The sequence below is a fragment of the Acomys minous genome, assembly GCF_964271855.1.
Source record: "Acomys minous genome assembly, chromosome: 8".
NCBI classification, from domain to species: Eukaryota; Metazoa; Chordata; class Mammalia; order Rodentia; family Muridae; genus Acomys; species Acomys minous.
The window spans coordinates 86068443-86085215 of NC_140489.1; the positions used below are offsets into that span (position 1 = coordinate 86068443).

At 46.2% G+C, this 16773-nt stretch overlaps 1 protein-coding gene across 2 annotated transcripts in view; it reads left to right on the forward strand.

Annotated features, from left to right (window-relative positions):
* RNF144A (ring finger protein 144A) overlaps positions 1-16773 on the forward strand; it is a 113265-nt gene that overhangs the window by 10568 nt on the left and 85924 nt on the right. Inside the window, exon 2 of one of the 2 annotated variants that reach the window (XM_084791863.1) lies at positions 13709-13889. In XM_084791863.1, coding sequence (XP_084647989.1) covers positions 13815-13889 — 75 coding nt within the window. In that variant the 5' untranslated portion in view covers positions 13709-13814. Of the gene's footprint in view, positions 1-13708; positions 13890-16773 lie in introns of those variants that run through there. The other variant, XM_084791861.1, reaches the window with a different exon arrangement.

Below are 16773 nucleotides of genomic sequence, written 5' to 3' on the forward strand. Positions count from 1 at the left end.
CTTGGACTGTGCTGCTGCTGCTGCTGCTGTGGAAGGAGCAGGCTTCCAAAGCTAATGACATTCTGACTAGTCCTGTCCCGCCAGAGAACTCCCATGGGTGGGCTGGCCACGTGTTGGATCCTGGTACTATGTTTTCCCACTGATATTACGCCTTGAATCTAGGTGACACTGTGGAGTCCCACCCAGATTGTCCCATTTGGGCACCCCTGACTCCTGCAGCCCATATTATTAGGCGTAAGCTGCTAAGTGGACTCAACTCTGCACCAAATTCAACCTTCAAGTTCAGTTTTGTATAGTTTTGTTTTTTTCAAATGTAGAGAATGTAGCCTTTTCCTTATCAAAACTCTGCAACCTTTGAAATATATCTGAGCACTTCTCACCATTGCCTGAGGTTAGTTGCCAGGTGTCCCTGTGTTTCCTCCTGCTGGGAACTTGTTACCATTCTGACCTTCTAGGCTCAAATCAAATAGTCGCTCTTAAGGATTCAGGGTAGTTGGTGGGAGTAGCCTCTCTCCTCTGCGCTTGGTTCCTGCATCTCCCAGGCTACATAGTCATGTCCTGGATGCTCAGCCATTATCCCAGCCAGCTGCTCTATCCCAGCCAGCTGCTCTATCAAGCAAATCCACCATCCTCCCATGACCTCTGTCCTGCTGACCTCCTTTCTGAGCAGATTTTTCTCCTCAGCATCTGTATGTATGTGTGTGTGTGCGCGCGCACGTGCGTGCTTTCATAGCTGCCCTCCTATTTTCTCTGCTTCTCTGAAGTGTGTGGCTTTGCCTGGCTTGTATGCTGAGCACTGGGCCTCTTGGCAGGCTCCTCCTCATCACTCTTCTGAGTCTTTTCTCACTTTGCATCTGGCTGTACAAAAATCCCGGCTCCCCCTCTTCCTGTCCCATGCATGTGTATTTCCATCAGGAACCAGGCCTCATGGCTTCCCCAGGTGGCTCTGACATGGTGGGGACAAACAGGAACGAAGTCATCATCCCTCTGTTCTCTAGACGGGCGGAGAGCCAAGGTGGCTGGGCTTTGCCAAATGGGATATTTTCAAAGCCTGGAAATAAAACCATTAGTTTTGGACTACAAAGAGACAGACCTGGGACTCATGTCAACACATATGCTTTATTGCATCCACAAAATCGACCCCTCGTGGGGCCTACTGCAGCCCATGTAGAGCACATAGACCCTGAAAGAAGCCACTGCTTAATGTTCACACCAGAGCTGGGGAGGCCCCAGGAGTCTGTTCTGAACACTGTCTCCTTCTGTCTCTTTGAGGCAGTGTAGGCCTAGATGGAAGCAGCTCAGATTCCTTGGGTGACAGAGCAGCCAGTGGGCTCCAGGTCCAGAAGCATGTGGTCGGGCATATTTAATTTTTTTTTCCTACCACAGGACCTTGTAAAGCAAACTTCTGTGTGCTGAACTTTTCTCTAAACCTTGTCGTGCTTGCTTGCCATCCCAATACTTGGGGGCTGGGGGCGGGGCTGAGACAGCAGTGTAGCTGCGAGTCCAGACCAGCTGCAGTGTGAGTTCTAGGCCAATTTGGGCCTAGAAACTAAAACGAAATGGCAGGTTGGAAGAAAAGGAAGAGAATCCATAAAGCTCAGACACTGAGGGTGTAGCTTATAGGATAGAGTTCTCTCCTGTGCTTTAAAGCCTTGACTCAGAACCCAGCTATGCACACAGCTGTAATCCCAGCACTCAGGAGGTGGAGTCAGGAAGACGAGGAAGTCAAGGTCATCCTCAGTCTCATTGTGGGTTCTAGGCATTCTGAGCTACGTGCAGCATTTTATATATATATAAAGTCTTGCTTGAAGGTGTATGTTGGTGATTTTCAAAGCCGTGCGCTAGGTGTAAACCAACTCCTAATGACCTGATAAGAACAATCCCTTAAAGGTCACACAATCCCAGTGTGTATTGATTTAATTCTATTTGGATTTTTTCTTGTGTTGACTCCAGTCTGCTTTCCACAGTTCTGTTTATGTAGAAACAGGGTACAGTTACAGTGTAACTGCAGGCATCCATAATAAAGACCTTGAGAGAGAAGAGAGAAGTTTTCTTGGTAAACATGAAGTCATTAGTGCCTACATTTTTTTTTTTTATAAAAAAGAAATTAGCTGGAAGGAACTTCCTATTTTTCAAAGATGGACTGGCTGTGCTGTGGGAAGAGGGTAAGATGGATCATGTTGGCCCAGTCAGAGAAATAAATCTCTTGGCTTGAGCTTGGGGAGGGGCTAGGTTAAGGATAGATGTATTATTTTTCTTGGCCATGCAGCCAGCCCCAGAAAACAATGCTAAGTGTGGAGAAAAATAAATGATTTATGCACAAACGCTAATATTTTCATTTTCTTTTTAAAATGTAATAGCCCCAAATGAAAAATATTTAAATGTGGTTAAATAAACATCATTTACTAATTAGATAAGATTTTTGGAGATGGTGGCCCTGGGAAAATGTTTAGGTTATTAAGAGAAAATAATTGTGAGACAGGATTGTGTATAAAAAACGGTTTATCAACATGGAAAATATGCCACAACATAGCTCACAAAGAACATAGCTTTTTATTTTGTTTTATATTATTTTATTTTTTATTTTTTAACATTGTGATTTTGTAGCTGGCTCCCTGCACCCTTGCTGAGGTTCAGCTGACCATGGGCTGAAAACACTCAGGGGAGGACCTTTTCCTATCTTGATTATGCCCTTGACATTATTGCAGAGATGCACATTCTGTTGGGCAGCATATGGAAAGCAGAGAGGATGTGCAAAATATGGGAGCTCGGGCATGGGTTCTGCCATCAGTGCGAGGAGGGACAGAGACACCGCCATCAGTCTATCTCTGTGAAGGAGCCTGGAGAGGTTCCCTTCTCTTAGGGACTCCCATTTAGGCAAACCCAGGATTTTTTTTTTTTTTTTTTTTTTTTTTTTTTGCTTCCTAGAGGAAGGAAAAGGATAACATGGTGAAGCAGGAGGAAGCAGGGCTGGGGGTTTACCAACAGACATTTTAAATGTAGGTCTAAAGCGCAGGGGCTTCTAGAAAGATAAATGACTGAGTAGTGAAAGCAGGCCAGGAGGATGAAGGCAGGCTTCTCGGGGACAAGTCAGAAGCACGATTCTGTATGATGGGTGTTGCAGGATTTTGTTGGCTTTGGTGCTGGTTGGTTTTTGGTTTTTTTGTTTTTGTTTTTGTTTGTTTTTTTGCTGTTGTTGTTTTGCTTTGTTTTGTTTTTGTCAACCTGACACAAGGTAGCATCATCTGGGAAGAGGGAACATCCATGAAGGAGTGTCCTCCATCAGGTTGACCAGTTGGCCAGTCTGGGGCACTGTTTTCATATAAAGATTTATTTAAGTGTGCCGTGTTTTGCCTGTATGTATGCCTGCATGCCAGAAGAGGGAACCAGTTCTCATTATAGATGGTTATAAGCCACCGTGTGGTTGCTGAGAATTGAACTCAGGACCTTTGGAAGAGCAAGCAGTGCTCTTAACCTCTGAGCCATCTCTCCAGCCCTGGGGCCCCTGTTTTTAATGGTGATTGATACGGGAGAACCCAGCATACTACAGCCTCCCCTGGCTAGATGATTCGGGCTTGTATAAGAAAACAGGCTGAGCAAACCACAAGGAGCAAGCCAGTAAATGGCACCCTTCCGTGGGCTCTGCTTCAGCGCCTGCCCTGAGTTTCTGGCCTCACTTCCCTCAAGGATGGGCTGGGAACTGGCGGTGTAAGCCAAATAAGGCCTTTCCTCGCTAAGCTGATCATGTAACGTGTCACAGAAGAGGAAAGCACCCCAGGACCACTCTCTAGTGCCATCTCTAAACGTCACTAAGGACCCCTGTCCCCCTTTGCTCAGGAGGGATGCTTATTAGGAAGGGGAGATGTTCAAGGATAGTTGTTTAGATTTATGACAATGAACAGGTAGCAGGAGCTCAAGGTTGATGACACTTGGGCCCTTGGTAAGCACACTTGGCTCACTGTCCCTGATCGGTGTCCTATGGAAAACGTAAGCCGTCTCTGTGGGCAGCTTGGGCTTCCTGATATTTTCTGATGCAGTCAGCAGCAGCAGCCAGCTGGGGTCTTTCTCACTCTTTCCCCTACCATCTCTCCTGCCTTTCTCTCCTGCCTCAGCTCTGCAGAGACTGCCATTTTACATAAGGCCTGGAGCATCTGTAGATTTTGGTGTCTGTGGGAGGAGGTAGAAGCCGAGGGAATCACTGGCTTGACTCCAAGTGATGACTATTATTTCATTCCAGAGTGAAATGTATTGTTTTAGTTTAAAGCGTTAAACAAATTGTAAATTGAACTTAATTTTGTATGCATATGTGTATGTATTTGTGTGTGTGTGTGTGTGTGTGTGTGTGTGTGTGTGTGTGTGTGTGTGTGTGTGTCTGTGTCTGTGTGTAGGCTTATACCACAGTATGCCTGTGGAGGTCAGAGGGTTTGCAGGAGTAAGTTCCTCTTCTACCATGTGATTTCTGGGATTGAACTCACATCATCAGGCTTGGTGCAGATGCAGTTGCCCACTGACCCATCTTGCCAGCCCCCGCCCTCCCCACACCCCCCATACCCCCCAAAATTAAGGCTCACCCCAACACATATGTTGTATTATTTCACGCATGATGAGCATTTCAGCATGTGAGCCAGAGGTCTAAGATAGGCGTTTTGCTGTGGTGGTTTAGAGAGAAGTGAGTAACAGAGCAGGAAAGGAACCCTCCTGTCATCAGAGTAAACAACTGCTAACATCAGCACTCTTTCAGCGGGGCTGCTCCTCGGCTCCTGTGTAGGTCAGGCCCCTGCGATCTGCCTGTGATGGTGAACTCAGAAGGCAGTCAGTGGCAGTCAGTCCAGTGTGGCAGCGGTGGCCAGGGATTTGTGCAAGAGAAGAGCCCTCAGCGCAGTGGGACTTTAAGTGGAGGCCTTTGACTTCCATAATTGTTCCCAGATTGTTCACCTAGTTGGTGAGGATGGTTGCACGGTTGCTTTATTCATGGGGCTCCTTTGAGGACAGAAGATGTCGTACCTTTGAAAATTGCAGGGCAATCCAAAAGGTGAATCCAAGGACACCCTTTGCTGGGGAGGTATGAGACCTCCTCCTCGGCAGCAATGGAAGAGAGCTTGGGCTTGGAGTTGTAGCTCAGAGGTAGAAGGATAGACAAGAGTCCGGAGGCTCTGGGCCCACACCTGGCACTGTATAAAACAAGCAGGCAAACAGTAGCCGCTAGAACCTGCCAACTATTTTCTTTAGTTTTCAGCTAAAGATAGAAACGCATACGTGAATAATACCCCAATCTCTCCTCACATTTTTTTTTCTTTTTGAGCATCATTTTGTGTTAAGATTGAAGTGATGCCCATAGCCCATGAATGATGTGTGTGTGTGTGTGTGTGTGTGTGTGTGTGTGTGTGTGTGTGCACGTGTGCACATGTGCACACATGTCGTATTGTTTCTCTCTTTTTCCTGTTTTGTTCACATGTTGATTCTTTCTCGAAGTGTCTAGGGTAGCCTAGACATCTTCAGGCCCGGGGCTTTCGTGAGCATCCTTTGATAACTGGTTTGGGTTGCGAAGCAGGAGCACACTTGGCCTGATTTCTTGGTTCTTTTATTTGTTTGCTTTTGTATTTTTTGTGTACTTTTGGCGTAGGATGTTTCATGGGAGGGAGGCAGAGTTCAGACGGGAGGCTATGGATCAAACAGATAGAGTTGATTGTTCAAATCCCCTTTGTCTGTTCTGGTTTTCTGCTTCCTAAATGTGTCCATTTAACAGCAATGGATGGTGTCACATCTTTATTTAGTGGCGGGTTCTCCTCTGTAGTTTTACTATGTTTGCCTTATGTGTTTCGGCACAGTGTTGTTGAGTGTGTACGTGTTTTTGTGTCTTCTGGTAGAATTTGCCTCTTTATATCTTGCAGCCCAATAGGTCTTTTGAACTCTTGTCATTGAGTTTTTTTTTTTACTAGCTTTAGCATGTGTGCATGTTTCTCCATCCCTTACCTTTTAATCTGCTTCTGCAGTGTTTTAGTTTCTTTCTTTCTTTTTCCTCTCTTCTCTCTTCTTCTCCCTCTCTCTGTTTCTCTCTCTCTCTCTTCTCTCTCTCTTTTGGTATTCCGAGACAGGGTTGCTCTGTGTGGCCTGGCTGTACTGGACTCGCTCTGTAGACAAGGCTGGCCTCAAACTCAGAGACCTGCCTGCCTCTGCTGGCTTCAGGGAATATCTTATGTACTCCTTCTTGTACCCATATTTAAATACAATATTTTACTAAACTTGAGGATTTCATCAATATATACAATGCATTATGAATATATTAACTCCCACATCCCTCCCCTTAATTCCTCCTGGGTCCACGCACACCTTTCATCCCCTCCTAACTTTATGCCCTCTATTTTTGTTTACTAACCCATGGAGTCTAGTTTGTGTTGCCCATATACTCCTGTGTGTGGGACCACCCATGGGAACATGATGGGCTTACCAGGGGCTACGCCCTTAAAGAAAATGAACTTCCTATCAGAAGCCATCACTATCATTATCTCCTCAGCTTGCTGTAGGGGTTCATGAACCTTTCCTCTTCCATGTTGGATGTTGACTGGCTTGATCTTATGCAGGCAGCCACAGAGTGCAGTGGTCCTATTTGTCCAAAAGACACTGTTCTACTCCAGGCATCCCCAGACTGTTTTTTACAGGTTTGTTTTTTTTTTAATCTCTGTTCATTGCCCCACGCCTGTGGGGTTGGGATACAGCTATCCCATGTGGGACCGAGAACCACACCAATACTTACTCTCTTCACTTCACTTTGAGGAGTTGTGATTTTTCTTGTTAACCACCACCCACTGCACAAAGCAGCTTCTCAGATGAGGTCTGATACCCACATCTCTTAATTGATCTTTTTAGACCATTCATGTTTAAAGAGATTTTTTGATATGGTTGCCTAGCAGCTATGGATTGCTATTTTTAATTCATTTGTTTCTTTTTGTTTTCCTGGTTGTGTATTTATGGGATTGCAGGCTACCAATGCAATTCGTGCATTGGTCACATCTTACAAAAACAAACATCTTCAGTGATTGTCCTATAGTGTGAAGTCTGTATTTCTAAACCTAATGCCCTATTTGAGAAACCACTATGGCACCAGATGGTATAGTAAATGGACCTTGTGACAGAGCATCCCTCCTTCTTAGCTCCCGTCACTGTGACAGGTCATAGCTGTGACTCCGATTTCACTTATCTATGCAGGATTTATAATGTGCATTTGTCCTGGGTCATCATTTTCCGAGCGTTCTAAGAAACTACTGTTTGTGACTATGGGAGTAGTGACCCTTCAGGCTTGCACAGGATGAAGCTGGTGTCTCTGGTCTGTACCTTGGTTGGGTCATCCCCCTCCTCACCAATGTTCAGTCACAGTACCCTGCAGTCTCTGGCTGTGATGATGGAGAGGACTCATGCCACAAGAGGCTCACAGAGCTACCGTGTGAGGCTAGGACATTTTAGGTCATTTAAGAATTGACCTTCCAACCTGTAAACGGCCTTAGAGACACTTCAGAATAGCGCTGGGCCCGTTTGCATGGTTGAGATGTTTTAAAGGCTTTATTGACCCGTCACTTTTTTGCTCTGTTAAGTGGGCAGTAATTATCTGGATACTCTGTGTGGGTAGGTTTCATCTTTGGTCACCTGTGGGATTAGATAGAAATGTCCTAGAGCCATTAGACACATAGGTAGCCTTGTCAACAAAGCAATGCATGGCCTTGATAGAACGTCCCCTAGAAATACGTCATCTCAATTTTAGCTTTTAAACAGGAACTACGAATGGAGCCAGGCTTAGAGGGTTAGAGCTGCGTGTATGAACTTTACAGAAGGCACAGGACCGTTGGTGCATGCCAGACTTACTGTGTGAGAGAGCTGAGGGATTTTATTTTAAATTTTAAAAATCTACCTATCTACCTACCTACCTACCTGTCTGTCTGTCTGTCTGTCTACCTACCTACCTACCTGCCTGCCAGATGTGCGTGTATGTATGTGCCTTGGGGCGAGGATCTCATATACAGTTTGGATCTTGGGTCAGGCTTTCTCATAGCCACCTTTCCAAGCTGAGCCCTCCCACTGGCCCTGGGGTCTTGCTTTCTCAGTGGTGTAGCTTTGTGACCCTGTGAAGTGACCAGCCACACTAACTCGAGAACTCTAAAATACTTGATCTTACACTATGTGTGTAACGCGAACATAATACATTAAAAATGCGATGACAGACAATACAACATCACAGGGTACAAGGCACTTCTTCCTCCTGCCCGAGCATTCAGGTCTTGGGTCCAGGACCATTCATGAGACTCCTCCCCTTGTCAGAGTCCCCCGTCTCTCATCTCTCCCAGCACACATATGCTTGGAATACAAACAGATAATGCATCTTGCTCTATGGGGGAAATTTCCCCTGCTCAGCAAATACAAACCCACCTCATTCCTCTTTAAGGCAAATCACCCAGAGAACTGCTTTCTGGGTTCTTTAAAGTCACAATGTGTTTTATTGTCGCATGGCTCTAAATAAATTAGTTTTTCTAGTGTAACGTCCTGACAGCAACAAGATTCTTATTTTGTGCCTGCTTTGGCATCCAGTTGGGTAAATCAATTGCTTCTTTGTGAGCAGTTTGAAGCTTGAGACTCAGTTTCGTTTTTATGAGTGATTTCTTTGAATTAGGGAATGGTGGTAGACTAACCAGAAGCCTTTCATCTCAGAAAGAGAATTGAAAAAAAAAATCCTCAATTAATTGATCGCCAATAAGCCAATGAACGTGCTTCATGCCTGCCTTGAGAAAGGCTTCAGCTGATTAATTTACCCCAGAGAAGGGAAATGTTAAATAGGTCCCTTCAAGACAACACGGAAGGGATTGCTGAGGAGCACTGGGTGGTTTCACAGTGGACAAAACTCTCAGTATAGTATGCATACAAACAGAGAGGTGCTTTATTGAAGCCAGACAAGACCCCATTCATAGTGAACTAGAGCAGCTCACACACGTGGAAACCTCTGCTCGCAGTGGCTGTGAGAACCCCCCTGCCTCCAGCTGCACTGGATTTTGAAATCCTGATTTGTAGGACCAACAGCAGCTAGAAGACAGTCCTGGGCTTCGGAAAGGAAAGATCCGTGAGAAGCAGCCTGGTTGCTTCGGGTTCTTTTTGTTGTGTGCCTGTACGCGAGTCATAGGTCTTTCCTCTCACGCTTGCTTTGTAGTGGTAGCCACCAAGCGGGTGAGCAGAGGCTAAATGTCAATATGCCATGTGTGAGAGGGTGTGTGTGTGTGTGTGTGTGTGTGTGTGTGTGTGTGTGTGGTGTGTAGAGGCGGGTGGGCAGTAAAGAGAAGAGAATGAAAGCCCTGTTTGTGGGGCCAGGAATGCAAGGGAATTAGGCCCTTCCTGTGGGGGTTTTAAGCCATAGTTTGGGGTATGTTATACATGGCATATGTGATCTTTTGTCAGACAAAAGTGGGCAATTTTGACTGCGCCAAAGATTTTTTAGCCTCTGAAAATCTAAAGAGATGCAAAGTGAAGAGTGAATTCCCTTTTGATGTCCTCTAGAAGAACTGTATTATGTCTTCAGTCCTGCTCATGAATGCAGGATTAGTATGCAAATGGTTTGCATGTTGCCTTTTTCTTCCCAGGTGTGTCTTAGACATCTTTCCATACCAGCACTTGGGGGGCCAGCTCTTCCTCACTCCTGGGGAAGGCATCCTGTTATGGATTCAGCTTGTCATCTTCACTTCAGTCTTCCAGTGTTTGTTCCTGCAGTGGCTCCCAGAGCTGAGACATCACACTTTGCCACTGCCCCTCCTGTGTGAGCAGCGCTCTCTGGTGTTTCCCTGTCCCCTGACTTCCTAAAGGACACTGGGCATAGTCTTGGCGATACTGACTGCTACCGGTGCCCTGTGCTTTGTGTCCCTGTGAGTTGGCATTCAAGGGTGAGGTGCATCCTCAGACATCTCTTGTCCTTTCCTCTGGTGCCAGTGCTCAAGTGAGCTCTTGGCTGTCTTCTGACTACAGCATAGACATGTACGGTTCTGTCTCGCCCAGAGCGGCCTAGGGACCACCCACCCCATACTTGCCACCTGCCTGGAGCCTCACAGGTGCACATGTGGTGTGAGGGTGCTTTGCCACTCACAGCTCAGATGCTCCACTGCTCAAAATGAAAACCTGGAAGCATCTTTGTCCTTTTCTCCCCCTTTCTTTCCTTTCCCTTCTTCCCCTCATTTTCTCCTCTGCCTCTCTCCCTTCTTCCTCCCATTTTAAAGTTACACAGCCCTTCCTCGGTTACTTCCCTTCCCTCTCCTTCCCCTCCCCTCTCCTCCCCTTTAACTCCCCCCTTCCTCCCTCCTCTCCTCTTCCCTTTCTCCATCCATTGTCCATATCCGCCCACCCCCACTCTACCCTTTTCCTTTCTTCCCTCCCCCATCTCACTCCTGACCTCCTCTCTCCTTTCTTTCTCTCCAGCCAGCGGCTCCTTAAACTCTCTTCAGAGCACATCTGGCTTTGGCTCTTCTTACCACAGCTGCTAGGACTCCCCTGAGTCTCCCACACCCATTGGGGTTGCTTGCTAGGAAGTGAGACATCTCACTCAATACTTGATTCTATTTGCTTCTTGGGAGAAACAAGTACATTTTGTTAGTTACTAGAAGGCTCATGGGTAGACATGGAGTTTCATGTTGTGCAGAGTTCTTAAGAGCAAGGACTTCTTGCCCATCTCTGCCCCAATCAGAACTACCTGTGTCTCAGCAGATGTCCAAGGACAGCTGGGGGACAGAGGGCACGACTAACATATACACCGTTGGCATCTGTAGAAGGGCCATGACAAAATGGCAGGGCTCATTGGAGAGGCATGCACACCCACAGGCGGTGCTGTGCTGTTTCAACACTGGTCCATGCTGCTGAGTGAGTGGTGATTGGTACTCTGCAGTCACAGTCCTTGCCTTGCTATAATATGTATGACAGGCAGCCAAGGAAGAGGCACCTGCTCTTAAAAAATATCAACTTTATTGTTTTTTTTAACTTTATTGTTCTTTATGTATTCTCTTTGCTAAATCAGTAAGCAAATGAGAGATAATTTAAAACACTTTTACCACCATTAGTAGTGTGAACAGACAACTTATCTTTAAAAAGGATAAAGAGGGGTTGGAGAGGTAGCTCAGTAGTTAGCAGTGACACCTGCTCTTGCAGAGCGTCAGAGTTTTGTTCTCAGCTCTAGCACCGGGCAGCTCACAATGCCTATAACTAAAGCGCTGTCCATAAATGACAAAACACATTGAAAAATGCAAATGATTCACCACTGTAGAAGGCATCTTGTATACAGTACATGGATTTTACTGTATTAAATTAATTAAGCTTTAATTAACACATATTAATTATACATAGTAACAGGGTTCATTGTGGCATTTCCACATGAGTGTATACTGTATTTTGATTATATTTACCCCATTTCCCTCTCTTGTTCCTCCCCAACTGTCACCAGTCCACTTCTCCCCGATCTCCCTTCACTTTTATGCCGTATCTGTGTCCATTTTCCCAGGGCAGATGCAAACAGGCTTTGTGACCCTGAGCTTTGGAGCCAGGGAGTCGGTAGGCTTTGTAGCCTGAGGGGTTGAAGGGCAGGGACACGGAGTTCCTAGCTCAGAGTCCAGGCAGAGAGATTTGCACTTGGCTGGTCTGTGCAAAGCTCTTCTTGATGCTGCTCAAAAAAGGCTCCTATCAGCAGTGTGCTGTCGGAGCAGAGTGTCACTTCCCTGCTGGCGGGTGCAGTGCTATTTCTAGGCTCTTCTTATGTGGGAACAGCAGCAGAAAGGCGGATCTCTGGAAGGAAGGTGTTGTCTTTTGTCTGAAGAGTCAGAAGTTACTGCCAAGTGAAAGCAGAGAATAGCCCAGTCGCTTAGTGATGGCCTTTCTGGAATAGCTGTAGTGAAGCTATTCAAGGCCAGCTGCATGCAGGTGAGAGGCTTAGGAGCTGGGATTAGGGCTCTGCTGGGGGAACAGAGTGAGCGCTGAAGGCCACAGCCTTGAGCAGTCTCCTCATGAGTGTTGCAGGAGGAATGAGCATCTCCATGTGAAAGGGAAGAGAGAGGGATACACCAACGAGACACGGGTCTGTATAGCAGGATGTCAGCCCTTATTGAAGGGACCAGGAAGCCTTTTAAGGTTGGAGCATGAAATAGCCACTGGTGGTCTGTGCTTCATGACCACAAAGGCATCAGAATAATCAGAGTTCAGACATGAGTGTTGCAGTCCTGGTGAGCAAAGCCATACTTGAAGAAAATTTAAAAAGGAAGAAGAAGAAGAAGAAGAAGAAGAAGAAGAAGAAGAAGAAGAAGAAAGAAAGAGAGAAAGAAATTCTGGTGCAGCCTTAGATTATAGATTATACTCTTGCTTCTTCCAGGAGCTTGTACTGCCCCTCCCTCCCTCCCTCCCTCCCTCCCTCCCTCCCTCCCTCCCTCCCTCCGTTTCTTCCTTTCCTCCTCATTTAAACTAATACTTTCTCAGGTAGGTCATTCACATCTTTGAGTCACGATCTCAGAGTCCCCAGGCAGGGGTTTTGATCATGTTTGCACATGGTCTTGTGACTGTAACCAGTACCTGATTCCAGAATGCATTCAGTAGTCTCCAGTAACCCATGTCCATGCAACGAGTCTCAGCAAGCCAGGCATTTTCTTTTTCTCTCCATGGATTTGCTGCTTGGAACGTTTTGCTTATGAGTGGTTTCATATAATGAAGCGCTTCTGTGCCCAATGTCTTTAACTTAGCGTAGTGTGTTCAAGATTAACCTTCCAGCTGAGGAAATGACTCAGTGGGTAAAGTGCAAAAATATAAAATAAAATAAAATAAAAATGGCATGATAAGGACACCCCAGTATCAATCTTTGCTTTCCATGCCTGTCTGTTACATACACACACACACACACACACACACACACACACACACACACACACACACACAGTCATCTGTGTCTTAGTGAGAATCAGTTCCTTTCAGGACCCAAACAATTGCATGGTCATGCAATACACCAGTTAATGGACATGTAGATTGTTTTCACCTGTAGGCTAGTGTGGATGATGCCACTTTGATCATGCATGGGCAAACCTTAGTGTGTAGCTGCCTTTCAATTTATCTCAGTCGATTCCAGGGTCATAGGCTCCCCTTAATTTTAATCATGGGCGGCAAAGTGTTTCCCAAGCGGGCCTTACTGCTTTGCACTCCCACCAGCCCTGTAGATTGTTCTGCATCCCATTTTAATCATTTAGGGTAACTACTAATGGAGAATATGCGCTCTCCCTCATTCTCTTTCCCATGGCTCTTATTTCTCCTAATTTCATTTTGTTCATTATGTATTCTTGAGTTGTGTGGGGTGTTTTGGTGTTGCTTTTCTTGATGGAAAGAGACTTTCTATTGAGTGTTTATAGAGAGCACACCAACCATATCCCTGTAGGAATCCCACAGGGACAGCTGGGTGCCTGACGACTGGAGGACGGTCCTTGATGATGGATTGACCTGTTGGCTTCTGTGTGGAATTTGCTCTTGTGACTTCTGTGGTGAACTGTAATGTTACACTGATGCTTAATAGGACAGGGTTTCAGACAGCTGTTTACCCAGAATTCCCTGGGGTTTGTAGATAGGAAGATCACTATCAACACCTTGGTCCTTCTTTGCATCCTGGCCTTGCCATCCTCCTGCTATTCTTGTGCTGACCTCTCTTCATTTTCTTGCTTCCTAGGTACCTTGAGCTCAGCTGTGTCTGGTGTACCCAGGGCTCCCCTTCTCAGCTGGATGGAATCTTAGTACATGGACTTTTTCTTCAACCTAATGGAAGAGGTACCTGAATGCTCATAAGCACAGCAGGACACCAAGACCTGGCTGGAAGATATCACCTCTCCTTGCCTCTGCCCTTCTCACAGGTACCTTTGGACCCCAGAAAGGAAGGAAGGCTTAGAGATTTTTCTTTATTCCTTTCTCACTATCAAAGTCTCAGTGCCAGTGCCAGAGACAGTTGCACTGCCTGAGTATAATTTTCTACCCCTCTTAAACCAAGGCATGTAGGTGAATTCCTTCGGGGCTCTCCTGGATGAATTTTAAGGAGTGTTGCAGGTGCTGACTGTTAAATTTATGCTTTGCAACAGACTTCTCTTTGGCTGCTTATTTTCACAGCATGAGACTGATGTTGCTACTCTCGCGCTGGAGCTTTGGTGACAGGGTCAGAAGGCTGTTGTCACTTATGTGACTCATCTGGGTCTCCTGGGTTCATCTGTGCTCTAGCAACATAAGGAAAAAGTTCTCATGCGTGCCTGGTGCTCTTGTCACTCAGAACTCACCATCAACACAGCAGCACCAGGACTGGCTCCTGCTGTCTCTCAGGCAGAGGTGTGAAGACAGGGTAGGAACAATCATGGGGAGACACCGTGTACAGCTGATAGTGTGCGGAAGTAAACTGTGATAGCTGTCAAGGCCAGATGTAGAGAGAAGAAAATGTAGGGAAACCTTTGTAAGTATGCATATAGCAGGGTTTTTTTGTTTTGTTTTGTTTTGTTTCGTTTTTTACGGGTAACCTTGGGAGGGCTTTTTAAACAGGTGGGATCTGAACTCAGACTTCAAGGAGCTACTAGCATTAACCACTTAGCACCTGGGCAAAAACATTGTTGAGGGAACCTGAGGTCACCAAGGCCTGAAACCAGTGCCTCTCAGCAGCTTTGCAGGACCTTTGGAAGACACGGTGTCTCAAAGGGAGCCTGGGAAAGTCAGGCTGGATTCAAAGATGGCAGGAACCTGGGTTGTTAGGCGCGACCACCACTCGAGGATTGCAGATTGCATCCTGGGAAACCTGTGCAGCTTTAAGTAGAGGAGGAGGAAGGAAATCTGCATTCCACTTGAGGAAACTCATTTTGCTGGCTGTGATGGGAGTAGACACAGAGGGTGAAAGGCAGAGATGGAATCAGGAAGCTGTCCCTGAGGCCACTAGAAGAAATCACTGTGGCATCAAGACAATACACAGTAGTTGTATATTGCTCAGGCATGGAAGAAGCGGAGGAAAGTGGGCACTCACTGTGGGGGGGAGGGTCTATCTTAAAGATAGATACCATAAGTTATCATTCGAAAAATGGAAAGGCTTATAAAGATTATAAAGATGCTGAGTGTGTGTTCACATGACTGGGCCAGAAAGGGAAAGGACAGGCTGGGAAAGGTATGGACTCAGGAAGGGGCTAGAAAGTTCTTTTGTAGACATGTTGAGTCTGTAGTGATTACAGGACAAACCAGTGGGGATGCTGCACTGGCCACTATCCTCAGAGCCTGTGTTAAGAGCTTATCTACACTGTGATGGGGGCCAGTGGCCGCTGCTTAAAGTAATAAGCTATAAGATGCCCAGTGAGGGAAGATTTTAAAAGTTGAGCTGTGGGACTTTCTAGTTACATGAAGACCCTGACTGGAGGGTTGGCCTCTAAAGGAGACCTGGAAGGAACAGCAAAGAAGGAAGGGAATGCAAGGGCTGGTCACTTTCCAAAGGCATTTTCAGGAGTTGCCAAGGAACTATCAATATTGACTGTCCATTTGACTGGGTTAGAATCACCTAGGAGACACATCTCAGATTCTATTTGTGAGGGAGTTTCCAGTTGGGTTAAATGAGACAAGCGAACTTACCTTAAGTGTGGGTATCAACTTGCCATGGGCTGATGTACTGAACTGAACCAAGATGTGAAAGCTGATTGAGCACCAGCATTCACCTCCCTGCTTCTGATTTGCCTGGGATGGTTATGGTTTTTGCCCATGGTTTACCATAATTAATGACACCTTTTGGTCTCAGACAAAGGCCAAGTTTGGACACTAAGTGACGCTATCACCCAGTTCACAGGCTCTTTGTACCCACCACCTTCTGACTGCTCTAAATCTCTCCTGGGATCTAAAGAGGCACCAACCCAAGGCTGCTTTCTAGTGCTCTGTCTCTGTTTGACTAAACAGAGAGGGACAAAATGAGAGAGACTGAAGCTGCTGGCATGTAGGTGAGATAAGTGTCTACTCATAGTGGGGGCAGAGACACAGAATGTTGAAGGGAAGGTCCATACCTTTGGCATCACGGACTTAGGGGAGATGATTATGGGTACTTCTGTGTGCCCCCCTCTGAGTGATGAGAGAACTGAGACTCTTAGGGTGTTTGAAGAAATAAAAAAAAAATCTCCATGGTACCTTTCCTGAGCCCTAGAAACTCAGGCATTCTTTTTTTTTTTTTTTTTTTTAGAATTAATCCACTTTATTTTTCTTGTAAAAACCCTTATGTGGTAGCCACAGCTGGAGCCTGGGTCCTCTGAACAGACACTCTTGTGTGGGTTTTCACAAGATGATCAGTGAATTTCTGATAAGGAGACTTGGTGAACACAGTTTCTTTCCAGAGGTCAGGTGTCAGGTAGCTGTAGGTCTTGGAAATGGCATCAAAAGTGGCCTTGGCAAAGTTGCCCAGGGTAGCAGTACAGCCCCTGGCTGATGTGTAGCAGTCATCAATACCGGCCATCATCAGTAGCTTCTTGGGCACAGGAGCTGAGACAATGCCAGTGCCTCTGGGCGCAGGGATGAGACGCACCAAAACAGAGCCACAGCGGCCCATCACCTTGCATGGAACAGTGTGTGGCTTGCCAATCTTGTTCCCCCAGTAGCCTCTGGCTCTGTTGCGCAATGGATAGCGCATTGGACTTCTAGTCAGGCATTCTTACACCCTGAGTTTTCATAGTTTGTTCTTCAAAAGGGTCTGCTTAGGGCAACTCCCCATACCCACCCTCTACGTATCCACATTACCAG